Source organism: Canis lupus, chromosome 29 (genome assembly GCF_011100685.1).
Source record: "Canis lupus familiaris isolate Mischka breed German Shepherd chromosome 29, alternate assembly UU_Cfam_GSD_1.0, whole genome shotgun sequence".
Lineage (NCBI taxonomy): Eukaryota > Metazoa > Chordata > Mammalia > Carnivora > Canidae > Canis > Canis lupus.
The window spans coordinates 39,604,931-39,626,982 of NC_049250.1; the positions used below are offsets into that span (position 1 = coordinate 39,604,931).

A 22,052-nucleotide genomic window follows, 5' to 3' on the forward strand; every position below is an offset into this window, starting at 1 on the left:
TTCCTTGGCTATTGTCACTCATTCCATTGTTACACAAGGTCACTGTTAGAAGATTCTTCCTTGTAATTAACTAAAATCCTTCATGCTGTCTTTTAACCCTTCCTGCTGCAGCAAGCATTAGAATAAATGAAAACGACAGGCCCTACACAGAACACACGGACGATAGGTCGCCTATACAGAATTTCTGGCAGCAAGAAAAACAAACAAAACATGCACATTGAGCAAACAAGCCACAGGAGCAGTGCTCATCATGCTGCCAGAATGGCACCCACTGTGTCAAAAATGTGTAGCAAGAAGAGTAGAGAGATCAAAAGAAAATGATGAGAATGTCCACAATGTATGGGAGGATCTGCCTACAAGGACAGCAAAGCCCTAGGAGCAGCAGTCGTAAGAGACTGCTGACCTTGTAAGCCTCTGAAACTTGCACAAAACAAAAAACACATTTCAAGAAATGCCAGCCTGTTCGACCAATGGGCTCATCACCACGGAGTAATAGCCAAGACTTGTTCCGAATCCAGGGAGGTCATAAAACTCCCAGAAATCCTAATGTTCTCGTAGTAGTTGCCCCTGTACAAAACTGAAGCTATCATTCAACACAGTAAAGGGAAATAAAGCAAGTCAAGAACAAAAGGACAAAAAAGTTAGGACTTGAACTTTATCAACCAGCTTCATGAACTATTATTTGATTCCTAGAGAGGGAGGATCAAAGGTCAAAAGTCAACTTCCATTTGTAGCGCTTACTTATAGCAGGGTATCTGATACTGGAGGTAAACGTTTATCTAAATTCTTTAGCAAATTTGATGAGATTTTACCTGTTACTGAGATTTTCAGAAGGCAAATAAGAATCTATGGGAAAACCTTGCAAATGAGATAACCTTATGTATGTATATAGGATACTGGCATAAGCGGTTATGGTGCCAGTGGTGGTGGTAAGGGCGGAGAAGTAATAGTAGTTAATAGTAGCAGTAGTAGTAGTAGTAGTAGTAGTAGTAGTAGTAGTAACAGTAATAAGTGGTGGTAGTAGTTATAAAAGCTCCAGTTTAAGAACATTATACAGACCTTGTTTGAGTTGAAATACTGTACGGTGTGATTCCCAAAGTGTATTCAAATCTCTACGCTGTGCTAGACACGCACAAGTGATCCCTGCCCATGCTTACCTGCCCACCTCTTACCTGGTAGAGATGCGAAAGGGATTGCAAAGGTAGCATAAGGAGGGCAGTTACCCAGCTTTGAACACCTCTCATTTCTTACCTATGTTTTCATTCTCCTGGACCTCAAATACAGTCACGGCAGATGGACACGTAGGTGGATTATCATTAATGTCTTTAACTTTCACACCAATCTGCAGTGGGATTGAAAGCAGTTCTCCATTCTCATCCTTTGCCACAGCATAAAAAACATACTACAACAGAAAGATCAGTGTTAAGATAAGACTCCTCCATCATCCCCGTTTATCCCCGTTTAAAAGCGGAGAAATCAGCTATTTAATTTACCCCTTTATTTCCAATTTACTTAAAACAGGGAAACGAGACAAAATGAAACAGGTCCGGTCTGTGGGGGTGCTCTCCTGTCTCCAAAAGCAATAATGTACTGGGGTTCAGAACACAGTTTGGCATTTGGGGGCATTGTTTTTAAGTAAAATCGAATCTGTGCTTGGTTGTCTGTAGGCACAGGACTCTGTCTTTGTTGCCTGTGAAACTCTGCCCAGATTTACTCACCGAATCCTTTTCTTCTCGGTCCAAGGGCTGAGTCACATAAATATTTCCTTCCTGGTCAATTGTAAATGGGAATCTTGGCAGCTTCTCCTTGTCAACCAAGGAGTATTTCGCACCTGGCTCATTCCACTGCACCTACAAGGCCCAAAGTGAATTGTCAGGAAAGATGGGTCAGGACCAAGAGAACTGGAAAGGCATAAACAATTTTCTAGTTCTCAGTTTGAAATTTCTGACAATCTTGTTTGTATGTCTGTGGTTTTTTTATGACCACTTCATATTCAACCAAAAATAAGCCTTTTTTCTTCTTTTTTCCACCAAGTTACATTGCTCAGAAAAAGCACACACGGGTATTTTTCTCCTCTAAAGCAATTCTTTGTGAACCCTCTAAGGAGGCTGTGGGTTGTTCTTTTGGAGTCTGACTGTGGAGCCTTCATATCCATGAAACATCAATTTGAGTAGCAAAATGTACTTTGCAGCCGGTAGTATCTGAGGACAAAGCCATGATGGATGACAGGCTTCTAAAACTCACCAGTGAAGATGGTAAGAGTAAGAGGAGACACTGTAACCTCTTCTCCACTCTGTATTTAAGTAAGACAAATAGTACATAGATAAAGCACATTCCTCTCTTAAATACTTTTTTAATTTATTTTTTATTGGTGTTCAATTTGCCAACATATAGAATATTTAGTCTTAAAGACTTCAGAGATAAGAATAATTGCCAACTCCTAGTGTTGTTTGTAAACAACTTAGCAAAAAAAGAAATAAACTCAATAGTAAGACCAGTCCACTTGCTAGAGACAGAGCCCGGCCTCTCTGATATTCTAATACTATTAATAACACCTGGGGGGTTACTGGGGGGTTGCCACATGCCAGGTGCAATTTGAAACACTTTCAAGTGTTATTTCATTAAATTCTCAAGGATTTCAATGAGGTAAAGCAATGGGGACTATTGTTATACCCATTTATGAATGAAGAAACTAGGGCACAATGTTTAAGGGACTTGCCCAAGGTCCTATGGCTATCTGACATTTCCAGACTGAGCTATTCTCTTAGACCAGCTCAGGAAGGGTATCAAGGAGCCACCCTGGTCCCTTGTTAGTTATTTAAGTACCACCCTCTTGTCCAAGGTAAAGACCATGTTCTTAGTTCTAAAGGAGCTCCCCTGTGTCCTAAAAAATTCAGTCTGACTTCTTTTCTCTTGAGGTGTCCCCCTCCATTTTTCTTCCTGGGCTTCAAGACACCCAAAGCACTTTTCCCAGGCCTGGGTATTAGGTGCAGCACGCTAAAATTTCTCTACTTCAACAGCCCTGAGAGCAAATAAGTATGTATATTCTTTTTTAGCATTTATAAGTCCTTATGGGGATAACCTAAATAATAAATAAGACTTTGCTAAAGGCCTAAGTCTGAAATTCTCCTGGTTGGTCCTGACACATTTTCTTAGCTGGGAAAGCAGGATACATCTTGCTTTCATTCTTTTTTTGTCCTCCCTGAAGGTGAAGTTCATTAATTCAGCATTTCAACAATTAAACGCCCTTTTAAGATAGACAATAGATACAATGGGATGGGCCATTCCAATGCCTCTTAACAACAACACTCATTCAGAAAAACCTTATGGAAACTACAAACTGAGACTTGTAACATTAATACCTTTTATCCACTTTCACAGATACTACCTCTGAGTTAATCTCTACAACAACCAGAGAGGTGTTATTATCCCCATTTTATTGATGAGAAGTTGGGGCTCAGAAGAATTAAATAGCTTACTCATGATCGATCATTAAAATAATGGAGCAGGCACATGGATTTGGTTATCTGCTTCCAAATCCAGTGCTCTTGCACTAAACCCACAGCTTTCATGTCAAGCAACCTCCTGATCTTCCAGAAAAGGTAGAGCTGAGTGGAGCCAAGGGCAGATTTTCAGGATCTAAGGTAGGAGGAGATCCTAGGGTAAAAGCTTCAGCTGTGGGTGGAAAGAGGGGGATATGTGAATGAAGAAGAGAGGCACATATAGGACATAGAGTTGCTCGAGGGTGATCTCCAAGGGTACAGGTTGCCTGCTTGACTCCTACTCTTAGCCAGTCCTATGTCTGTCCCTCAGTCTGTGATGGGATGAGTATGCTGGATAAAGATTCTCTCATAAGAAAAAGAAGCAGCTTTTCAAAAATATTTACTATTCCTATTCAAAGCACGTACTTACACATGATCTGTGCATCATATACAACCCTCTCCAGTACAGCCATATCCTGTTCTACTGACAGTAACAAACATTCGTGGTATCTACTGGGAAAGGGAAGGCGAACAAAGTTCTCTTTTAAAGCTTGTGTGCGTGTGTGTATCTGAATCCCAGCTGGTAAAGTCCAGAGCCTGCCCATGATAATAAACTAATAAACTCCAACACTTGAGGCCAGAAACTTTATCTACTTAGTTTGTCTTATAATTATACTGTGTAAAAATGTACCAAATAAATATATTAGTGAAGACCAGGAGGGTGGGCCTCTACAAAATGAGGCCATTTATCTAGTAGTCTCAAGACATGCTTTGGGTACTACCTGAGTGATTTTGAGGGGGTGAGGATCAGTTGAGTTTTCTACAATCTCCAATAGTTCTGGTGCTTTCCAAATATTCTCCTTCACCATAATATCCACAGATGTGCTGTCACTGAAAGAATTCTCATTCTGGCCTCCCATGTCCTTCACTGAGACCACCAGATTGTAGTTAGAATTCTTAGTGGGATCCAATTCCAGAGCTCCTATGGGAAGTAGGAGAAAAGAGAAAAGGAAATGTCTCCAAAGTTGACACAGATCTAGGTCCCTTTTTTCTGACTCAGACAGTCCTGTGAGGGCATCACTTGACTTACCATGACGGGTAAGTGAAATTCCCCCCGTTTTGTTGTTGATCTGAAAGTACATGACGTTGTTGATCTTGGGGAGCTGGATGACAATTTCATAAACAAGCTGACCATTGGGTGTGGCTGGATCATCCAGGTCTGTAGCATTGACATACATGAAGGGCTTTCCTGTTTAACAAAATATACCCAGAGGGGGAAAAAAGGGATATTAATTGAAGTCCAAACCAACCATAGCCACTTTTATCTTCTACAAGGCAGAGAGAAAATGGAGGAATTTATACCACTGGAGAAATAAATCTTTATTCTACTTCCTTCAGCTAAGATGGTGTTTCTCAAAGTATGGTCCAGGGACTTGTAGGGGTCTTAGAGATTATTTTCAGGTTGATAGAGTCAAAACTCATGCATGTATAAAAGATCCACTGAGGCACAAGATAATTCAATGGATTTTAGCATAAAGGAGTATCAAAAAAAGATATTGATATAGTTTCAGGTTTCATATTGCCACCAGCCTTTAGGAAACCACCACTTGTGAAGTTCTGGTGTAGTACCAAAGAATATCCACAATTATTTGAAAATTCTATTACAATACTCTTCCCTTTTCCAACTGCATTTCTGTGTGAGGCCAGTTTTTCTTTATATGCTTCAACCAAAATGGCACATGCCAACACAATGGATGCAGAAAAAGACACAAGAACTCAATTATTTTCAGCTAATTGATCCAATCATTAAAGAGATGTGCAAAGATTAAAACAAACTCATTCTTAATTATTCCTTTTGTCTTTGGAAAATAGCTAGTTTTCATTAAAATATGTTTATTATTACTTACAATGAATTAAATTTTTAAAACTCTAATAAAATAAATATTGATAGATATAATCAATGATGTACTGGAGCCAGCTCATGAGAGCCAATGGTTGCATTTCTAAAACTTTGTCAGCTAATCATTAACACTATTGGTAGCTTAAAATAAGCCATGGGGGAGCATTTATACTACAGAAATTGGAAAATCCTACAAATCAGAGTTTTTCCCCTTAGGGAGATAGCTATCAAACATTTACCAGCACATCATTTGGTAAAACCCATATTTTTAAAAGAACACAGGAGCCCTGAGACCAAAAAGTTTGGGAACCACTGATCTAGAAAAGATCTAGTAGAGAAAGAAAGTGTAAGACTTGGAAGATTTTTACTTCGCAGAATTTATAAGTGAGTCTCTGGTTGTAATCTCAGGGACATAGATGCTCCAGGTAATAAAGTGGAAGGAATAATCTTCCTGAGTTATTGGAAGTGGGCATTGAAGAGAAAGAGAGAGAGAAGATTAAGTAACATAGAGGGAAGTTTGACAGTGAGTTGGTAGAAATGGCTGAGAGTCTTTCTGAGAACTCAGAAATCTAATATTCACATATATCATATTCATATTATGACATAATGCTCCTTCATCTCCCCAGATCTTCAATAAAACCATATGTATACCTATGCCTTGATGAGGGACTCTTATGGAAATGAAGGATAGAAGCAAAGAGAAGGGATGAGCTATAAGCAGAAGTTGCAAGTAAGAGAAGAAAAGGTACTGGGAGCCAACAGTGACCATGAGCATGAAGATTTCTGAGAGAATTTAGGAGAATGTGCTCACCTTTCCGGGGTATTCTTCAGTGTCCTAAAGCTGTAAGGTGTTCTAAAGCTCCTTCTAGAATCATAGTTCTCAACTGAGGTGACTTTGTCCCCACTTCCCCCCCAACAAGTGACATTTGGCAATGTCTGGAGGCATCTTTGTTGTCACAGCTAGGGGGTAGGGTTGGCCACTGGATCTGGTGAGTAGATGCCAAGGATCCTACTAAACACCCTATAGTACACAGAACAGCTCACGACAAAAAGAGAATTATTGGGTCCAAGATGTCAATAGTGCCAAAGCTGAGAAGCCTTGTCTTAGACCAATGAGGATAATAAACTAACTCCTGGAGGACTGCTGTGAAATCTAAGCATGACAGGAAGTACTTAATGAATGATGCTGCTGCCCTCAGCGCCACAAATCTGCCCCTTCTGCCTCACACTCCTACACCTTTCCACAAGTATCTCTGGACTCCTGCCACTTACCTGGCCGAGAGTTCTGTCTTACTGAGCCTTCATACTTTAGCTGGAGAAATGTGGGTCGATTGTCATTGATGTCTTTCACTTCTATGGTGATGGGAACTGGGCCCTGCACCGTAGCTCCTTGAGCGTTCAAGGCTGAGACCTGACGTAGAAAGGAAAAGGAAACCACCTTGAGAAGTCCGAACTTCATATCCTATGCCCGAAAGTCAGTTGAAGGAAACGAGAGCTCCAAGATCCAAAAACCTGGTGACTGTAGGGGAGAAAGATACCTATAAAAGCCCCATATTGGTAGCTACTAAAATAGGGACCCAATCAGTTAAACCCCACTAATTATGGCCGCATTTTCCCAGTAGTAGGGTAACGCCGGACACTGGACATGCTTCTTTTCTAAATAGTTAGAGTCAGTGAAATAAGAACACTTCGACCCTTAAGGGTATGGAAGTGCCATGTCCAAGCAGTTTAGTGGCCAACTTGCAAAGCCAATAGAAGTTACCAGGTGGGAAGCTTTTGCTTGCTCTTCTGTCCTACAATTAGCTCTCTACTATTGCTGTGTATTCAGATACCAACCATGAAAACCTAAGGAGGGCAAAGAGAGAGAAGGTCTCTTTAGTCAGAGCCTCTGACTGTTGATTACTTCTGCTTCTTGAAAGGCCTATCCCAGCACCGATGCAGCCTTCTCTCTGGGTCCAAAGTCCACGCAAGAGTCACAGGCAGATACCACCGAAATATCAGAGAAGTATTGGCTTGGTTTGATCCAGGTGCTTACGCATGCCCGTACTTAAACAAGTAATGCCAGCTGAGGGCCTGGGTAATTTAAATTGGGTTATGCTGGTTAAAAAGCCTGAGGAGGAGGGTATCTTTGCCACACCCAAAGGGGCATCCCTTTGCAGTTGGTAGAAAATGGACAAATGAGGTTTGCAAAGCATGTCATTAACGTCAAGAGAGCCGTAACAGGATTCTGTGACAGAGATGAAGGTGCCAGTGACACTTCCAGGACGAAGCTAAAGGATGCTCAGAGAGGTTGGAGTTAGGTTCACCTGGAGTTTGTGAACAGCTCTTGTTTCTCTATCCAGGGCTCCGTTATGATACAGAAGTCCATCTGGTTGTATCTGAAATATGCCATCTGTCTCTCCAGTTAGTTTGAAAGTCATAGCAGGAGGACTGGCCTTAAACTGGGAAAAAGCAAAAATCAGATTAGGTTGTAAGGACAAACAACGTTGTTTGTAGAAAGTCACCAATTTCAGGTAACATTTTCATTTGTAAAATCACTAAATAAGATTCGAGTTTTAAAGTGATACATTCTAGGGGCGCCTGAGTGGCTCAGTCGGTTAAGTATCTGCCTTCTGCTCGGGTCATGATCTCAGGGTCCTGGGGTTGAGCCTCATGTTGGGCTCCCTGCTCAGGGGGGAGTCTGCTTCTCCCTCTCCCTCTGCCCCTCCCCACCCCCATGCTCATCCTCTCTCTCTCTCAAATAAATAACTAAAATCTTTAAAAAAATAAAGTGGTACATTCTAAAAGTTTGCTCAAACATTAACTATTTAGCCTTTAAAATACATTCCCCTCAAGAAACAATGTATGATATAATTTAACACATTGACAAAAGCCGACCGATCTTTAAATTGTAGCTGGAGTTAGATGAGATTTTTCTGAGAATATCTGAGAGCTTTAACGTTGCTAGCTTCTAAGGAACATTAAAAGAGATAACTTTATTGCTAGGATAAAAAAAAGATGTCATCCAGTACTTCTAAACATTGTGACATAGATTAAGAGCTATTTTAATATTAAGGAAAAGAATTTTAAAGTAGCTTTAACTTGATAAAATTCTATATTACAATCTCTTAATTACATTTTCAAAAGTGAAGAAAATATCAATAATTATTCATGGAATAGTTATAGCACTTTTAAGACCACAAGAACAGAAAAGTCATATATAAAAATCAGATATAAAAAAGCAGATATAAAAGTTTGCTCAACCTCATTAATAATTTTAATAAATATTTTTATATCTTTATTGACGAATTAAAAATCAGTAACAGCCAATATTGTAAAGGATGTAAAGAAACACATGTATTAATGATGGAAATTAACACAAATTTCCCTTTGGAAATAACTTGAGGCATAGAATGTAGCCTTTGATAGCAAACATCACTAAACAGAATTTATCCGAAGGAAATATTTTTCAAACAGTAAACTTCATGTGTGTAGTACTAAGTAGCCTTCTTTACAATGCTGGAGAGTAGAAAACTTGTAAATGATCAAAAATTAAAGATGATAAAATGATTACAGCACATAAAGTTGACAGAACATTAATCACTAAAATGTTCATTCTATAAATTATGAAGCAGCATGAGAAAAAAAATGATATTATGGAAAATAACAAAAGGAGACTGTAACAGCAAACCTAAACTATGATTGTAAAGTACCAAAAGGTTTCATGTCAGTGGGCAAGATATGGAAAAAAATAATTAGTATGTTAAGTGGGTAGAACTGTGGGTGAATACTTTTTTGTGTTTGCTTGTTGATATTATGTTGTTTATATAACAAATGAAAGTATTACTATTTTGTGTTTTAAGGATATCAGTGGGAAAGTTGGAATGAGGATCTGAAAGAAAAAAAAAAAAACTTTCCCTCCATAGAAGCAATGAGAAACTGGAAAAAATTGTAAATAAATATCAACTTTTTCAGAACCTTGGAAAGTAACCAAATGCTTCCAAAATCCAAGGAGTGTTTATTTAAGAAAATTACTACCAATAAGAACCAAGCTGTGTGATTACATTGACTTGCCTTAATTCCATAGTCTTCTCTTAAGATATGCAGTAGCCTTGAAACCCAACAGCCTCACAGCCAGAGTATATGGAGGGGGAAGAAAGGGTTTGGAGTTCCCCCAAACCCCCATTCCCAGACAACTGCTATTATCCAACTTACTCGGAAGTTCCCTGGAAACACCTACTCAAAGAGCTTGTCTCTATTTGACCTCAGAGTTCACGCATTACAAGCAATTTTTCTCTTGGGGAATTTGTCAAAAATAATCTCAGCAATTGTTTAACATTGCAGCTACCTGAGGCAGTGGTAACAATTGCTGCAAACAAGAAACTGACCACTGACCAAAATACTTAAAAGAGTTAACCTAGGGAGTAAGATGACCCTAGGGGGCATTGAAAATGTCCAATATAGGGGCTCCTGGGTGGCCTCGTTGGTGAAGCATCCAACTTTTGATTTCAGCTCAAGCCATGATGTCAGGGCTGTGAGATTGAACCCTACATCCATATCCACACTCGGCAAGGAGTCTGCTTGAGATTCTCTCTCTCTCCCTCTCCTGCCTTTCCCCCCTGTTTGCACTCCCTCTCCTGTTCTATGTATAAAATAAATAAATAAATCTTTAACAATAATTAAAAAATAAGAAAAGAACAAGATCCAAGTAACTGAAATCAGGAATGTAAATGGGATATCACTACCAACACCACAGAGATAAAAAAGGGTTAATGAGTACATGATAAGTAATTATTTCCCCCACAAATTAAACAACCTCAGTGAAATGGATGAATTCTTAGACAGGTGGAAATTATCAAAACTGACTAAAAAATAAATAGGAAATCTGAGTAAAACTATAACAAGTAAAGAGATTGAATTAGTGATCAAAAAACTTTTATACAAAGGAAGGTCCAGTACCAGTTGGCTTTTATTGGTAAATTCTACTTAACACATAAAGAAAAAAAATAACACCAGATCTTCACAGATGCTACCAAAAAGTAGAGTAAGGAATACTTCCCAATTCATTCTAGGAGGACAGTATCATCCTGACATGCAAATCGGAAGAGACAACCCAATAATGCTGCCGACCAATTTTCTTATGAATATAGATGCAAAAATCTTCAACAAAATACTAGCAAACTAAATTTAGCCACATAGAAAAACAATTATATACCATGACCAAGTGGAATTTACACCAGAATATGAGGCTGATTCAACATATGAAAATAAATTAATTTAATACTCTATGTTAATAGAATAAAGGACAAAAACCAAATGAATATCTCAATAGAGGCAGAAAAATCATTTGACAAAATCAACATTCTTTCTTGATTAAAAATAAAATACTCAACAAACTAAGAATAGAAGTTCATTTCTTCAACCTGATAAAGACATCTAAGAAAAACCCCACAGCTAACCTTATAATTAAAGACTAAAAGCTTTCCCCAAATGATTAGAAATAAGAAAAGAATGCCCAATCTTGCCACTTCTATGTAACACCACACTCAAGAGCCTAGGCAATAAAAATAAAAAGGATCTAGATTAGAAAGAAAGAAGTAAAACTATCTCTATTCATAGATGACATGATCTCATATATGGAAAATCCTAAGGAATCTAAAAAATTAATATAGCTAATATAGAAATCCAATAAGTTTGCATAATAAAATATTAATATGAAAAACCAATTGTATTTCTATATGTTAGCAAAGAACAATCTAAAAATGATATTAAAAAATAAAATAAAAATGATATTAAGAAAACAATTCTTTTTAAAATAGGATCAAAAAGAAAATAACACACTGCGGGATAAATTTAACCAAAGAAACATAATATTTGTAAAGTGAAAACCATAAAATGTCACCAAAAGAAATTAAAGAAGATCTATATACATAGAAAAACAGCCCATCGGGGATCCCTGGGTGGCGCAGCAGTTTGGCGCCTGCCTTTGGCCCAGGGCGCGATCCTGGAGACCCGGGATCGAATCCCACGTCGGGCTCCCTGCATGGAGCCTGCTTCTCCCTCTGCCTATGTCTCTGCCTCTCTCTCTCTCTGTGTGTGACTATCATAAATAAATAAAATTCAAAAAAATATTTTAAAAAAATAAATTATAAGACTTTAAAAAAAAGAAAAGAAAAACAGCCCATCAAAATTAAAAGCTTTTGCACTGCAAATGGCACTATCAAGAAAGTGAGCCAATAATCCATAGAATGTGAGAAAATATTTGCAAATCATATATCTGATAAAGAGCTTGTATACAGAATATAAGGAGCTCTTACAACAATAAAAGACAAATGACCCAGTTAAAAAATAGGCAAAAGGTTTCTCCAAAGAAGATACACAATTAGCCAATAAGCACTTGAGAAAGCTACTCAACATCATTCGTCGTTAGGGAAATGCAAATCCAAACCACATACCCCCAAAGTACCATTTCACCCCCACAAGGATAGCTGTAATAAAAAAACACAGATAATAACGAGTATTGGCAACAGTGTAGAGAAATCATGATATGTAGAGAAGTCATGGAGAGAAACCTGTATACGATGCTGGTAAGCATGTAAAATAGTTCAGTTGCTCTGAAGAAGTTTTACAGTTCTTCCAAAAGTTAGAGTCTGAATGAACTACGATCCAGCAATCCCACTCCGAGGTATACATCCAAGGGAATTGAAAACATACATGTCGTCACAAAAAGTTGTACGTGATTGTCCCTGATGGCATGATTCACAGTAGCCATAAATGTCCAACGATTGATAAATGGCTATTCAAAACGTGGCATATACCCATACAACGGAATATTATTCAGCTACACAAAGGGAATGAAGCGTTAACATCTGCTACAATATGCACAGACTTTGAAAAACAGGCTTAGTAAAACAAACCACACACGAAAGGTCACATGCCTGACTTGATCTACGTTAAATGTCCAGGTAGGCAAGTCTACAGATACTGAATGTAGATTTGGGTTTGCCAGGGGCGAGGAAGGGAGGAGAACAGGGACGGCTAATAGATACAGTTTTTCTTTGAGGCTGATGAAAATGTTCCAGAACTAGATAGTGGTGATGCTTGCACATCTTTGTGACATATTAAAAATCAACAAATTGTGGGAAATATCAGAAAGGGAGACAGAACATAAAGACTCCTAACTCTGGGAAACGAACTAGGGGTGGTGGAAGGGGAGGAGGGCGGGTGGTGGGGGTGACTGGGTGATGGGCACTGAGGGGGTCACTTGACGGGATGAGCACTGGGTGTTATTCTGTTTGTTGGCAAATTGAACACCAATAAAAAGTAAATTTATTATAAAAATTAAAAAAAAGAACGCAAAAAAAAATTTGTATATTTTAAAAGGATGGATTTTATGTGTGAGCTAAATCTCATGACAAAGAAGAAAAAAGAAAAAAGAATGACCTGTCTCAGATTTGTCTTCTACTGTCTTATGACCTGGAAACACCTAGACTACTGAGCAGGGGCTGGTTGCAAATCCTCAATGAAACAAGTTTACGGCTGTTTAGTTCTTTAGGTCTTTTTGTTTGTTGTTTGCTTGTTTGTTTTTAAGATCTATTACTAGGCCATGGACCAGCCTCATGGGGCAGTGAACTTGCTTTGCGGCTCCCAAACCCTGGCCCCGAACACTCCAAGGGGCGCTCAGAAAAGGGATCTGCACAACTCCTCCTGCCACAGCAGCACAGAGCCCCCAGTGCACCTTCCCGTGAGGGGTTTGCTCCCTCTTCTCCCCGTACAAAGATAGAGACCTGTTTTCTAATCTCTGCTCTGCCATTAATTTATTTATTTATGATACAGAGAGAGAGAGAGGCAGAGATACAGGGAGAAGCAGGCTCCATGCACCAGGAGCCCGACATGGGATTCGATCCCGGGTCTCCAGGATCTCGCCCTGGGCCAAAGGCAGGCGCTAAACCGCTGCACCACCCAGGGATCCCTCTGCCATTAATTTATTGAAGCCTCAGTTTCTTTATCTGTAAAGCAAGCCGTGGATACCAAAAGTTCTAGGGCTTTTCTAACACAGAGATTCTGGGATCTCAGGAAGGACATCCCCTTCATCCCCAACTCCTCTGCTCCCCATAAATAAGAAATAAGAAACAATAATCCCATAAATAAGAAATGTTCAGCTGCAGCAACAGAGTTGGCCAGAAAGATAGGCCCTGTAGGGTGGCTGCTGGACAAAGAACAGAAGAAGGAAAGCATCCCAAGGAATGGGATCCTCAGAGACTTAGCTCACGCCACCCAGGCAGTTTTTAGGTCAATGGGGTTGGTAACTCGGGGGCTGCGTCTCTATGGTCCCAACTTGGTTCGCTAGCTCGGGACCTGGGCTCTCGGGACACCTCCTCTGCACTCTCCGTCCTCGCTACTCGCTTCCCTCCGGCGGCTCAGGCAGGTGTCCGTGCTGCGCCTCCGCTGAAGCCTCTTGTCCCCTCCCGGCGTGACCTCCTCCGTCTGCAGAGCTCTCAGAGCATTTGCTGTCCCCGCGTGCATGACCTCTGTGAGCAGGGGGCTCAGGGCCTCTATCGCCCCCCACCAAGCCGGGGGTGGGGATAGAGATCCACGGCCCCACTGCGGCCCACGCTCTGCGGCCTCCTGTCTCTGCTCTGTACACGGGGACTGTCCCACGAAACAAATGCTTGGCAGCCGACAGAAGGCATCCCCCCCACCGAGGAAGGAGTGCAGCAACCCTCCTTTGCTCCCCCGGCACGTGGAGGGGGGGTCACGGGCGTACCCCAAAGGGGACCATCCTCAACCACTCCAAAGTCATTGGGCTTCCCCAGCAGATTTCTGGTAAATTCAGGAGTATTTTCTCCCTCCGCATGATATTTCCAGAATGTTTTCAGTGTCCTTTATAGCTGGAGTCTCCTACTCCCATCTACAGGCCTCCCCTCAATCCAGTGCTCTTCTCAAGGACCCCCCTATAGGAGATGGCCACCTTGCAGCATGGCCCGCCCATAGGCAAGGGCCCGGGGGTGGCTTGGGAGGAGGCACCCAGGAAAAGCCCACATTCCAGCGCCACCCCAGAGAACCGGCTCCTTCACGGGTTTCAGGCAGCATGCTCGTTGGAGACAGGCAGTCAGAGGGCCTTCTGCTCCAGAGGCTGGTCCCCTCCCTCCCCTGTGGGAGGCGCTGAGCTCTGGGCACCACACTCCCCAGCCCAGGGACGGGAGTACTATCCCCCGCCTCCAAACACATAAAGTCTGGCCGAGAATGTCCCGCACACCCCTCGCAATGCCAAGGCCACCCATCTCTCTGTGTCTGACTTAGCTTCTGAAATCAGTCTCGACAGTGAGATCTGCTGTGCCTCTATTTCATTTCCTGCTATCCGGTAGATGAAGGAGTAAAGTCCACCGAGAGAGCCCGTAACATCAAGATAACAGTGATCAAGAGGAGCCCTTACCTGGAATATGACTTGACTCCCTTGTTGGCCTTCGAAAACAGAAAATGTCATGGGCTGCAGGGGTCCACTAAACTTCCCCTCGTGGCTATATCCAGTTGCCTGTCGAAAAGGGAAAGAAAAAGAGAAAATTGGCGCACCCCTCATCACGAACGTGCACGTGCCTCTTGCTGGGTTTCTTATGGCTTTTCCAGGACTGACGCGCGGAACACAGGATTCTAACCTCGCTCGGAGCAAGGCTAAACAGAGTCAAAGCAGGGAGGAAGGTATTTTTGATAGTTTTGAGCCTCGACTATGTCAAGGTGGCTCACCGTGAGCCTTGCACAGCTTTTCTCACTTGACCATTCAAGCAACCACCCCGTGGGGAGAACATGAACACTCCCGTGTCGCAGATGAGGCTCACTGAGGGGAGGCTGCCGGCCCAGAGCAGGGCACACACGCTGGGATCCAACTGAGCGAAAGCTTCTACCTTCCCGCAATGCCATCGAGCCTTCCAGGGACCACACGGGTTTACACCAGCTTCTCAAAACACCTGTCCTCTACTCCCAGCGTTTGTAAGGTCTACGGAAGGTTCCCAGCGCCCTACAGTTCATGGTCACTTCAAGGACAACTGAATTCATAAGGAAGAAAAATACGTGGCTGCGTTGAGTACGGTACCTACCTGGCACCTGGGTACATGACTAAGATTTGACTTTAGCTCTCCCAACCTGCATTTCGACTGTGACTTCCAGAAATGCTCACTACTTTGACATTTGATTAGCATCTGTACTCGTGGGGGACAGAAGAGAACAAAATGTTTCCTTCGAGCAGGAGTCCGGCGATTCTTCTAAAACCCGGAGGCCCTGAACCTCGGCAGGCGAGCAGGCTCTGCAGACGCCCAAACCCAGGCTGGAAGAGCAGCGCGGTGGCCGGGACAGTGAGGACCAGAAACCGCCACGTGCTGAGCTCGGTCCTAAGCACGGTCAATCCCGACGACATCCTGGGGGCAAAGTCTTACCCGCAGCTCAGTTTCACAGGCAATGAGGCTACGATGCTGTGCTCCAATTGAGCCATTTGGCCGGGTAGTGACAGGAAGCAGGACTCGAACCCGTGACTCTGCAATGGGTGTTCTCAGCACTATGCCCCACTACCCACCACAGGGACCAAAACTGGCCGAGGCAACCTGGCAGGAAACAGGGGCACCAAGGATGTGCAGGGCGGCGTGAGTCCCACCGTTCCCAACCCGGGAGCCTGCAGCAGCCCCTGCCATCCCTCTGTCCTTCCAAAGCCAGGCAGGGCACGGCAGGTGGCACACAGGGTGACGGCCAGCCACCAGCCCACCCATGGAGGGTGCCCTCTAGAACGAGGGACGCAGCACCCACACATGAGGCTGGTGTCCCGTCCTTGTCACGTGGTCCTTCGGGTCTCCTCCTTGTGTAGAAATCAGAGGTGCGCTACGGTAGGATCGACGTCTGGTAAGTACGAGCAGTAGATGGTTTGGGGGGTGGGGAGGCCCATCCGAGAAAGTAAGAGAACTGGGGGGCAGAGGACTTGTTTTCCACTCCCTCAGGAAGTGGGAGAAGCAAGTACACTCTGGGGATGGACGAACGGAGAAAACCCCAAAAGCCAACCATGTAAAAGTGTAGGGGAAGGGCTTCCACCAACCCCCTTGGTTCACTGAGTCTGGACTAACTTGATGCTGGTTGTCTGGTGAGTGAAAACCCAGAGGGCTTTGGGATTTGGCCCCGCCTGCCTCGGGGCCCCGCTGCACCCAGCCACCGCCAGCCTCCCTCCTCAGCCAGAAACTATGGGGTCCCTTTCCCGGACTCCCTTGCAGCTATCAGGGAGCCAAGTGCCCCGGCTTCACCGCATGAGACTAACGGGGGGTCTGCTGGGGTGGGGTCTGCTCAAGCTTTCCTTCTTCCCGGTGAGAAAGGCCAGAGGCACTGGCAGGGCCGCCCAGCTCCCTGCTCATGCCCACCACGGAGCCCCGAGGGGCCTCAGGCCGCCCGCATCAGCCCCTTGGTACCTGGAAAGCGAAGCTGGGCCTACTGGAGCCACCCCAGAGCTGCACTTGCTACCGCCCGTCCCGCAAGCATCCTTCACCCACGGAATAACCTCACAGGCTTCTCCTAGCTCATCACCTCCTTTTCTTAGGAGTATCTTCCTCTGGGGACTCTGTCTCCCTGCACCCCTTTTGCACATCTTCTCCTCCAGGGAGCCGGACACAAGGACGGGGCGCAGATGTCCAGGCATCACCACAGTTGGTACAGACGCGGGCGGCGGTGCCTTCTGCGTAACAGCAAACCGCCGTCGTCCATCTTCTGCTCCCTTCAGCCAGCAGCCAGCCTTTGAGCTGCTCACATGGGCGACGGCACCCAGACGACACCCCCGTTAGTCAGTGTATCTCGGTGCCAAGGTTCAAAGTTGGGTTCTCATAACAGGTCAGCAACTCTCGCTTTGGGCCCACTATCATGACTCTGTGGGCTACAAAGATCTCAAATGCACGTGTGTGTCCTGACTCATCCAGCCATACTCCCAGGACTGGGAAGGTTATGGGGGGAGCTTGTGAAAGGAAAAGAGGGTCCAGGGACGCCTGGGTGGCTTAGCCTTTGGGAGCCTGCCTTCGTCCCGGATCGAGCCCTACATTGGGCTCCCTGCATGGAGCCTGCTTCTCCCTCTGCCTGTGTCTCTGCCTCTCTCTCTCTATGTCCCATGAATAAATAAATAAAAATCTTTAAAAAAAAAAAAGAAAAAGAAAAAGAGGGTCCCTGCAGGAGTTGGAGGGATAACACCCTCCGTCTTGCACAAAGAATAAAAGGAAGGGGAGGGAACTGACACTTTTAATGCTTCCTGTGCAACAGCTGTGGGACCAGATCCCCCACACACATGAGTTCTTCTGATCCTCAACAAGATCAGAAAAGTATCTCCAGAGAAGTCCCACGGTAGCGACGTGGATAATGTGGGGTGAAGCCAGCTCAGCTAAGCCACCAAGCCCCAACTCTGAGCCACACTGCTCCTGTGCCTTCCAGCAAGGACACATGCGGCAGCCAGATCGGCCTGCCTGGCATGGCGCTGTGTGCTGAGGCTACAAAGGTGACTCAAAGGTCCACGTGAGTGTAGACACTGAATATTTAAGACGCTATAGTAAAGGGGTGTCTGGGTGGCAAGTCAGTTAAGTGTCTGACTCTTGACCTCAGCTCAGGTCTTGATCTCAGGGTTGTGAGTTCAAGTCCTGCACTGGGCTCCATGTTGGGTGTGGAGCCTATTTTTTTTTTAAGGTAAAAATAAAATGAAATGCCGTAGGAATAATTATAATAACCAACAACAATAATAATAGCCAATATTTATCCAATGCTTAGACTGTGCCTGTCACTGATCCAAGTCACTTTATCCCTAAAATAAATGCATTATCTCATTCAATTGCCACAACAACCAATAAGGCAAGCCCTCTTATTAGACCCATTTCACAGGGCAGAAAACTGAGGTTCAGAGCTTAAGTAGCCCACCCAAGTTCCTATCACTAGTAAGTGAGAGTGCCAGGTTTGTACCTCGGTCTGACTTCACGTACAACCCTGAGATAATATAGATAGCAAAAGACATTTGACAAGATAAGAAGAGGAGACAAGTCAAGAGGAGACGTTTGACTTGTCCTAGTGACAAGCTTTGAGGCCTCTGGTCTGTGCAGAGGCAACTTGCTCATAAAATTTGACCTGTGGCTTCCTTCCTTCCCCCAGGAGCAAGGCTCTAGTGCGTTTACAAGTGTGGCTCTATTTCATTCCGTAAATATTCTGAACTGTGATGGCTCTCAGGGGACTCAGGAGGTTAGAATTCGATGTCATTTTTGGGTCCCAGAAGCAAAGAAACAAGGTTTTGAGGTGTGAGGACCTAGTGACTTCCTTCCAAGGAGAAAGCCAATGCTTCCCCATAATCTTCCTTCATAATACAACACATTGTTAGGCAAGTATATGAGCCTCACTAATAAAACAAAAGTCGGCCCCCCACTATGTACCCAAGATCGAGGACTGGGCCTCTCCAGATGCCACCCGGCAACATCCTCTAGAAGCCTGTCAGTTGGAGAGGGTTGGCTCACCAAATGCCTAAGACAACTTTGACCAGAAAAGCCCAAATCTTATACTGGGGGGAAAAAAAACTACAGAGCAGAGCAGAGTTGAAAATAGAGAAAATGGTTTTCTTAATATTTCAGTGGTAATTTTTCGTGGTCAAAGTAAAAAGAAAGTCATGATTAAGGGACGTAGACTAATATATACATACACACATAGACTATATATACATATAGACTATATGCACATAGTAATATATGCCTCAGGATACTTTTCTTTCCAGATTCCCCGAGCTATGCATGAAGGCCTAAGCATGAACACATGGAATTGTTTTAACCCTTGCCCACTAAGTGGTATTGGCTTTTAACAGCTGGGGAGAAAGTATCTCCTTGGTTGAAGGGTAGACATCTGACTTGTAGCCATTTCATTGAGAATATCACCTGAGGGCAAACTATGTGTCCTTCGTATACAATTTAATTCTGATAGACTTTTTTTTTTTCAAGTCATGATAATCATTGTTTCCCTGGTATGAGGTAGAAAATGGCAGAAAATAGTCTAGCAAATAAATAAAGAACATCCTCTTACCAAATGAAGTATAAGGAGACACAAGCAACGCAGTTGGGCTTGCATCATTGTGGTTTTCTATATTGAAACTCCTGTAAATAAACCAGAGAATAGAAGTGATCAGTTAGCAGTCTGTTAAGATCATGTCTTTCCAACCAGAAAGGATCATTGGATAATATCCAGCCATAAACCTAGTAGAAGGGAATCACTGAAGGACAACTTCTTCTCTGTAGGGAACAGCCCAGTCTTCCAGAAGCTTCAGGGTACCTCATCCACAGCAACATACAAGTCAACATCTCAAAAAGAGGCTCATGGTAATTCCATGTCTTTAACTGCTTCTCTTTATTTTCCTCTTCTCCACTCACGGGTCTTAAATTATAGAAAATAAGTATAGTTTTCACTTGTATTACCTGCATGGGAAAGCTGGGTCTTGGCATATGCTGGGGTCGCTAGATACTAAAATTTCAATGGTTCTGACTCAAAGCTGCAAAGACACGAGATTCCTCAAGCAGAAAGAACCCAAGAATGCTCACAGTCCTTCATTCGGAGACCTCACGAGCCCCCTTTGGTTTTCTAAGCATTGTTGCTAAAGGGGCAGTATGCCTAGGGGAAAAGTGTTGTTCTTACTATCCCAAAAGCAACCAAATAAGAATCCGAAGTCTTTCCTTATTCTCTCCTGTTCAGTATTATTTTTCCTTTCTTTCTTGTGCCTTCACTTTTTTTTTTTTTTTTTTTTAGAAATTATGACTTTCACCCTGAGACACATCATGACTAACTGATTTTAAGATGTGATATACAGTTTCCGCGTGGTCTGTAAAGCAGGGTTGTTGCCTGTCACAATGCTGGACTGCTAAAACAATACCAAAAGACTGACGAAATGAAAAATGCATTCATTTCACTAAAATATTCCAATCACTTCATAATCTCTGGGGATTAAGGGCAATCCTGGTTTGCTGTTTCATCTTTTCCTTTTTTCACATTTTTCTACGTTGAATTCATAGCACTAATAGAATCAGCATGTATGAAAAAAAATGGTTATTGAAATTCTAACCACTCTAAAGAGGTAGTGCCTGAAATTTCTTAATTTCTTACATTTAGTTTAGTTCTTGTATTTGAACTTTAAAAAAGGTAAAAAAGCGCAGGATGAGCACTGGGTGTTATGCTATATGTTGGCAAACCAAACTCCAATAAAAAAAAATATACAAAAAAAAAAAAAAAGGTAAAAGCATGGTCCCATTTTAGCCTCACAAATGCCACAAAGGCCCCGCGAGATAAAGATAGAAACGAGCATTTGTTAAGTAACATCTGGGAGGTAGATTTGGGGAGGGGCCTTTACAAACAGTGTAACAGTGACGTAGACGGCAGACTCTGAGTCAGAGAGCCTGGACCGGAAACCCAGCTCTACCTTTTACTAGTTGGGCTGCCATAGGTATATTACGTACTTTCCCTGTGCCTCAGTTTCCTCAAACGGAAAATACACAGCAACTGCTCAATAATAAACACGTGCTCTTAGGAGTTTCTCACCGACATAATGAGTTAGGAAATGTTATTTTATATAGGAGGGTGTGGAGGTTTGAAGTTAAGCCATTTGCCTAATACCTAGTGTGGGAACTGCAGAGATACGGATGTGGGCACAGAGATAGGTAAGGTGCATATATGGTTTCTACTCGCTGAATCAATGAAGCAAGCTTTCTCAAGGTTCTCTAGCTATCTTAAGGAAAAGCTAGAATTAACACCCTTCAGGTCCCTGGGTGGCTCAGGTCATGATCTCAGGGTCCTGGGATGAAGCCCTGCATCGGGCTCCCTGCTCAGCGGGGAGTCTGCTTCTCCCTCTCCCTCTGCCTCTGCCCCTCCCCCTCACATTCGCTCTCTCTTCTCAGATAAATAAATAAAATATTTTTTAAAAAACCTTCAAGACAATCAGATTCATAAATTCTGTGAATGTGTAGAAATTAGCTATTGCAACAGAATTAATTTGGTCTTTGTGTTCAAACATCATTTTAGAATTGACTCATTATCTTAAATGCAAACAAGGCATTTTTTCTACTGCCTTAGACCGCTTATGTGGTTTGCAAACGTGGAAATAAATAACCATGCCAGGCTTAGCCTATTGCAACATGAAATATATAAATGAACAAATTATCAAGTCTAACTAGCTTTTTGTTGTTGTTTTTTTTTTTTTAACCTAGCAAAATGCACATGATCAGCTTGTAAGAGCAGTAGAAACATAGACGGTAATGACACATTTGGGGATCGTTCTCCTCAAGCTCCCTGGCATTCAAGAGCTTTCACATACTGATCCCCAATTTACTCTTCCAGCCTTATCTCCCACTCCCTTCCCACACTCGGTGACGCTGGATACCGGGATGGACTCTGTACCCTGAGCCTTCCTGCCTCCATGCACTTGCTGCCCACCCCACCCAGCACAAGGCCGGTTGGCCTAAATGGACGGTCAATATTTGCATCAGGAAATTAGACTGAGAGTGTCCTTCCTCATCTCTGCTTGTCCCCCTTGTCATACCTTACCATCCAGGTCCAGCTTTTTCACTTATTTTAAAAGCACTGAGTTATCACAAGAAGTTTCTCCTCTGTGCCGGATCCTGCGCTAAGAAGTGGGATGACCAAATAAGGGGTACGGAGTCTGCCTTCCT

The 22,052-nt window shown here is 43.0% G+C and overlaps 1 protein-coding gene across 5 annotated transcripts in view; it reads right to left on the reverse strand.

Annotated features, from left to right (window-relative positions):
* Positions 1-22,052, reverse strand: part of CDH17 (cadherin 17) — a 62,542-nt gene that overhangs the window by 32,427 nt on the left and 8,063 nt on the right. For all 5 annotated transcript variants that reach the window (XM_038579764.1, XM_038579768.1, XM_038579765.1 and 2 more), the window contains 8 exons: positions 19,423-19,493; positions 14,798-14,896; positions 7,689-7,823; positions 6,655-6,793; positions 4,573-4,731; positions 4,265-4,464; positions 1,719-1,850; positions 1,252-1,402 (listed from right to left, as the gene is read on the reverse strand). In XM_038579764.1, coding sequence (XP_038435692.1) covers positions 1,252-1,402; positions 1,719-1,850; positions 4,265-4,464; positions 4,573-4,731; positions 6,655-6,793; positions 7,689-7,823; positions 14,798-14,896; positions 19,423-19,470 — 1,063 coding nt within the window. In that variant the 5' untranslated portion in view covers positions 19,471-19,493. The remainder of the gene's footprint in view (positions 1-1,251; positions 1,403-1,718; positions 1,851-4,264; positions 4,465-4,572; positions 4,732-6,654; positions 6,794-7,688; positions 7,824-14,797; positions 14,897-19,422; positions 19,494-22,052) is intronic.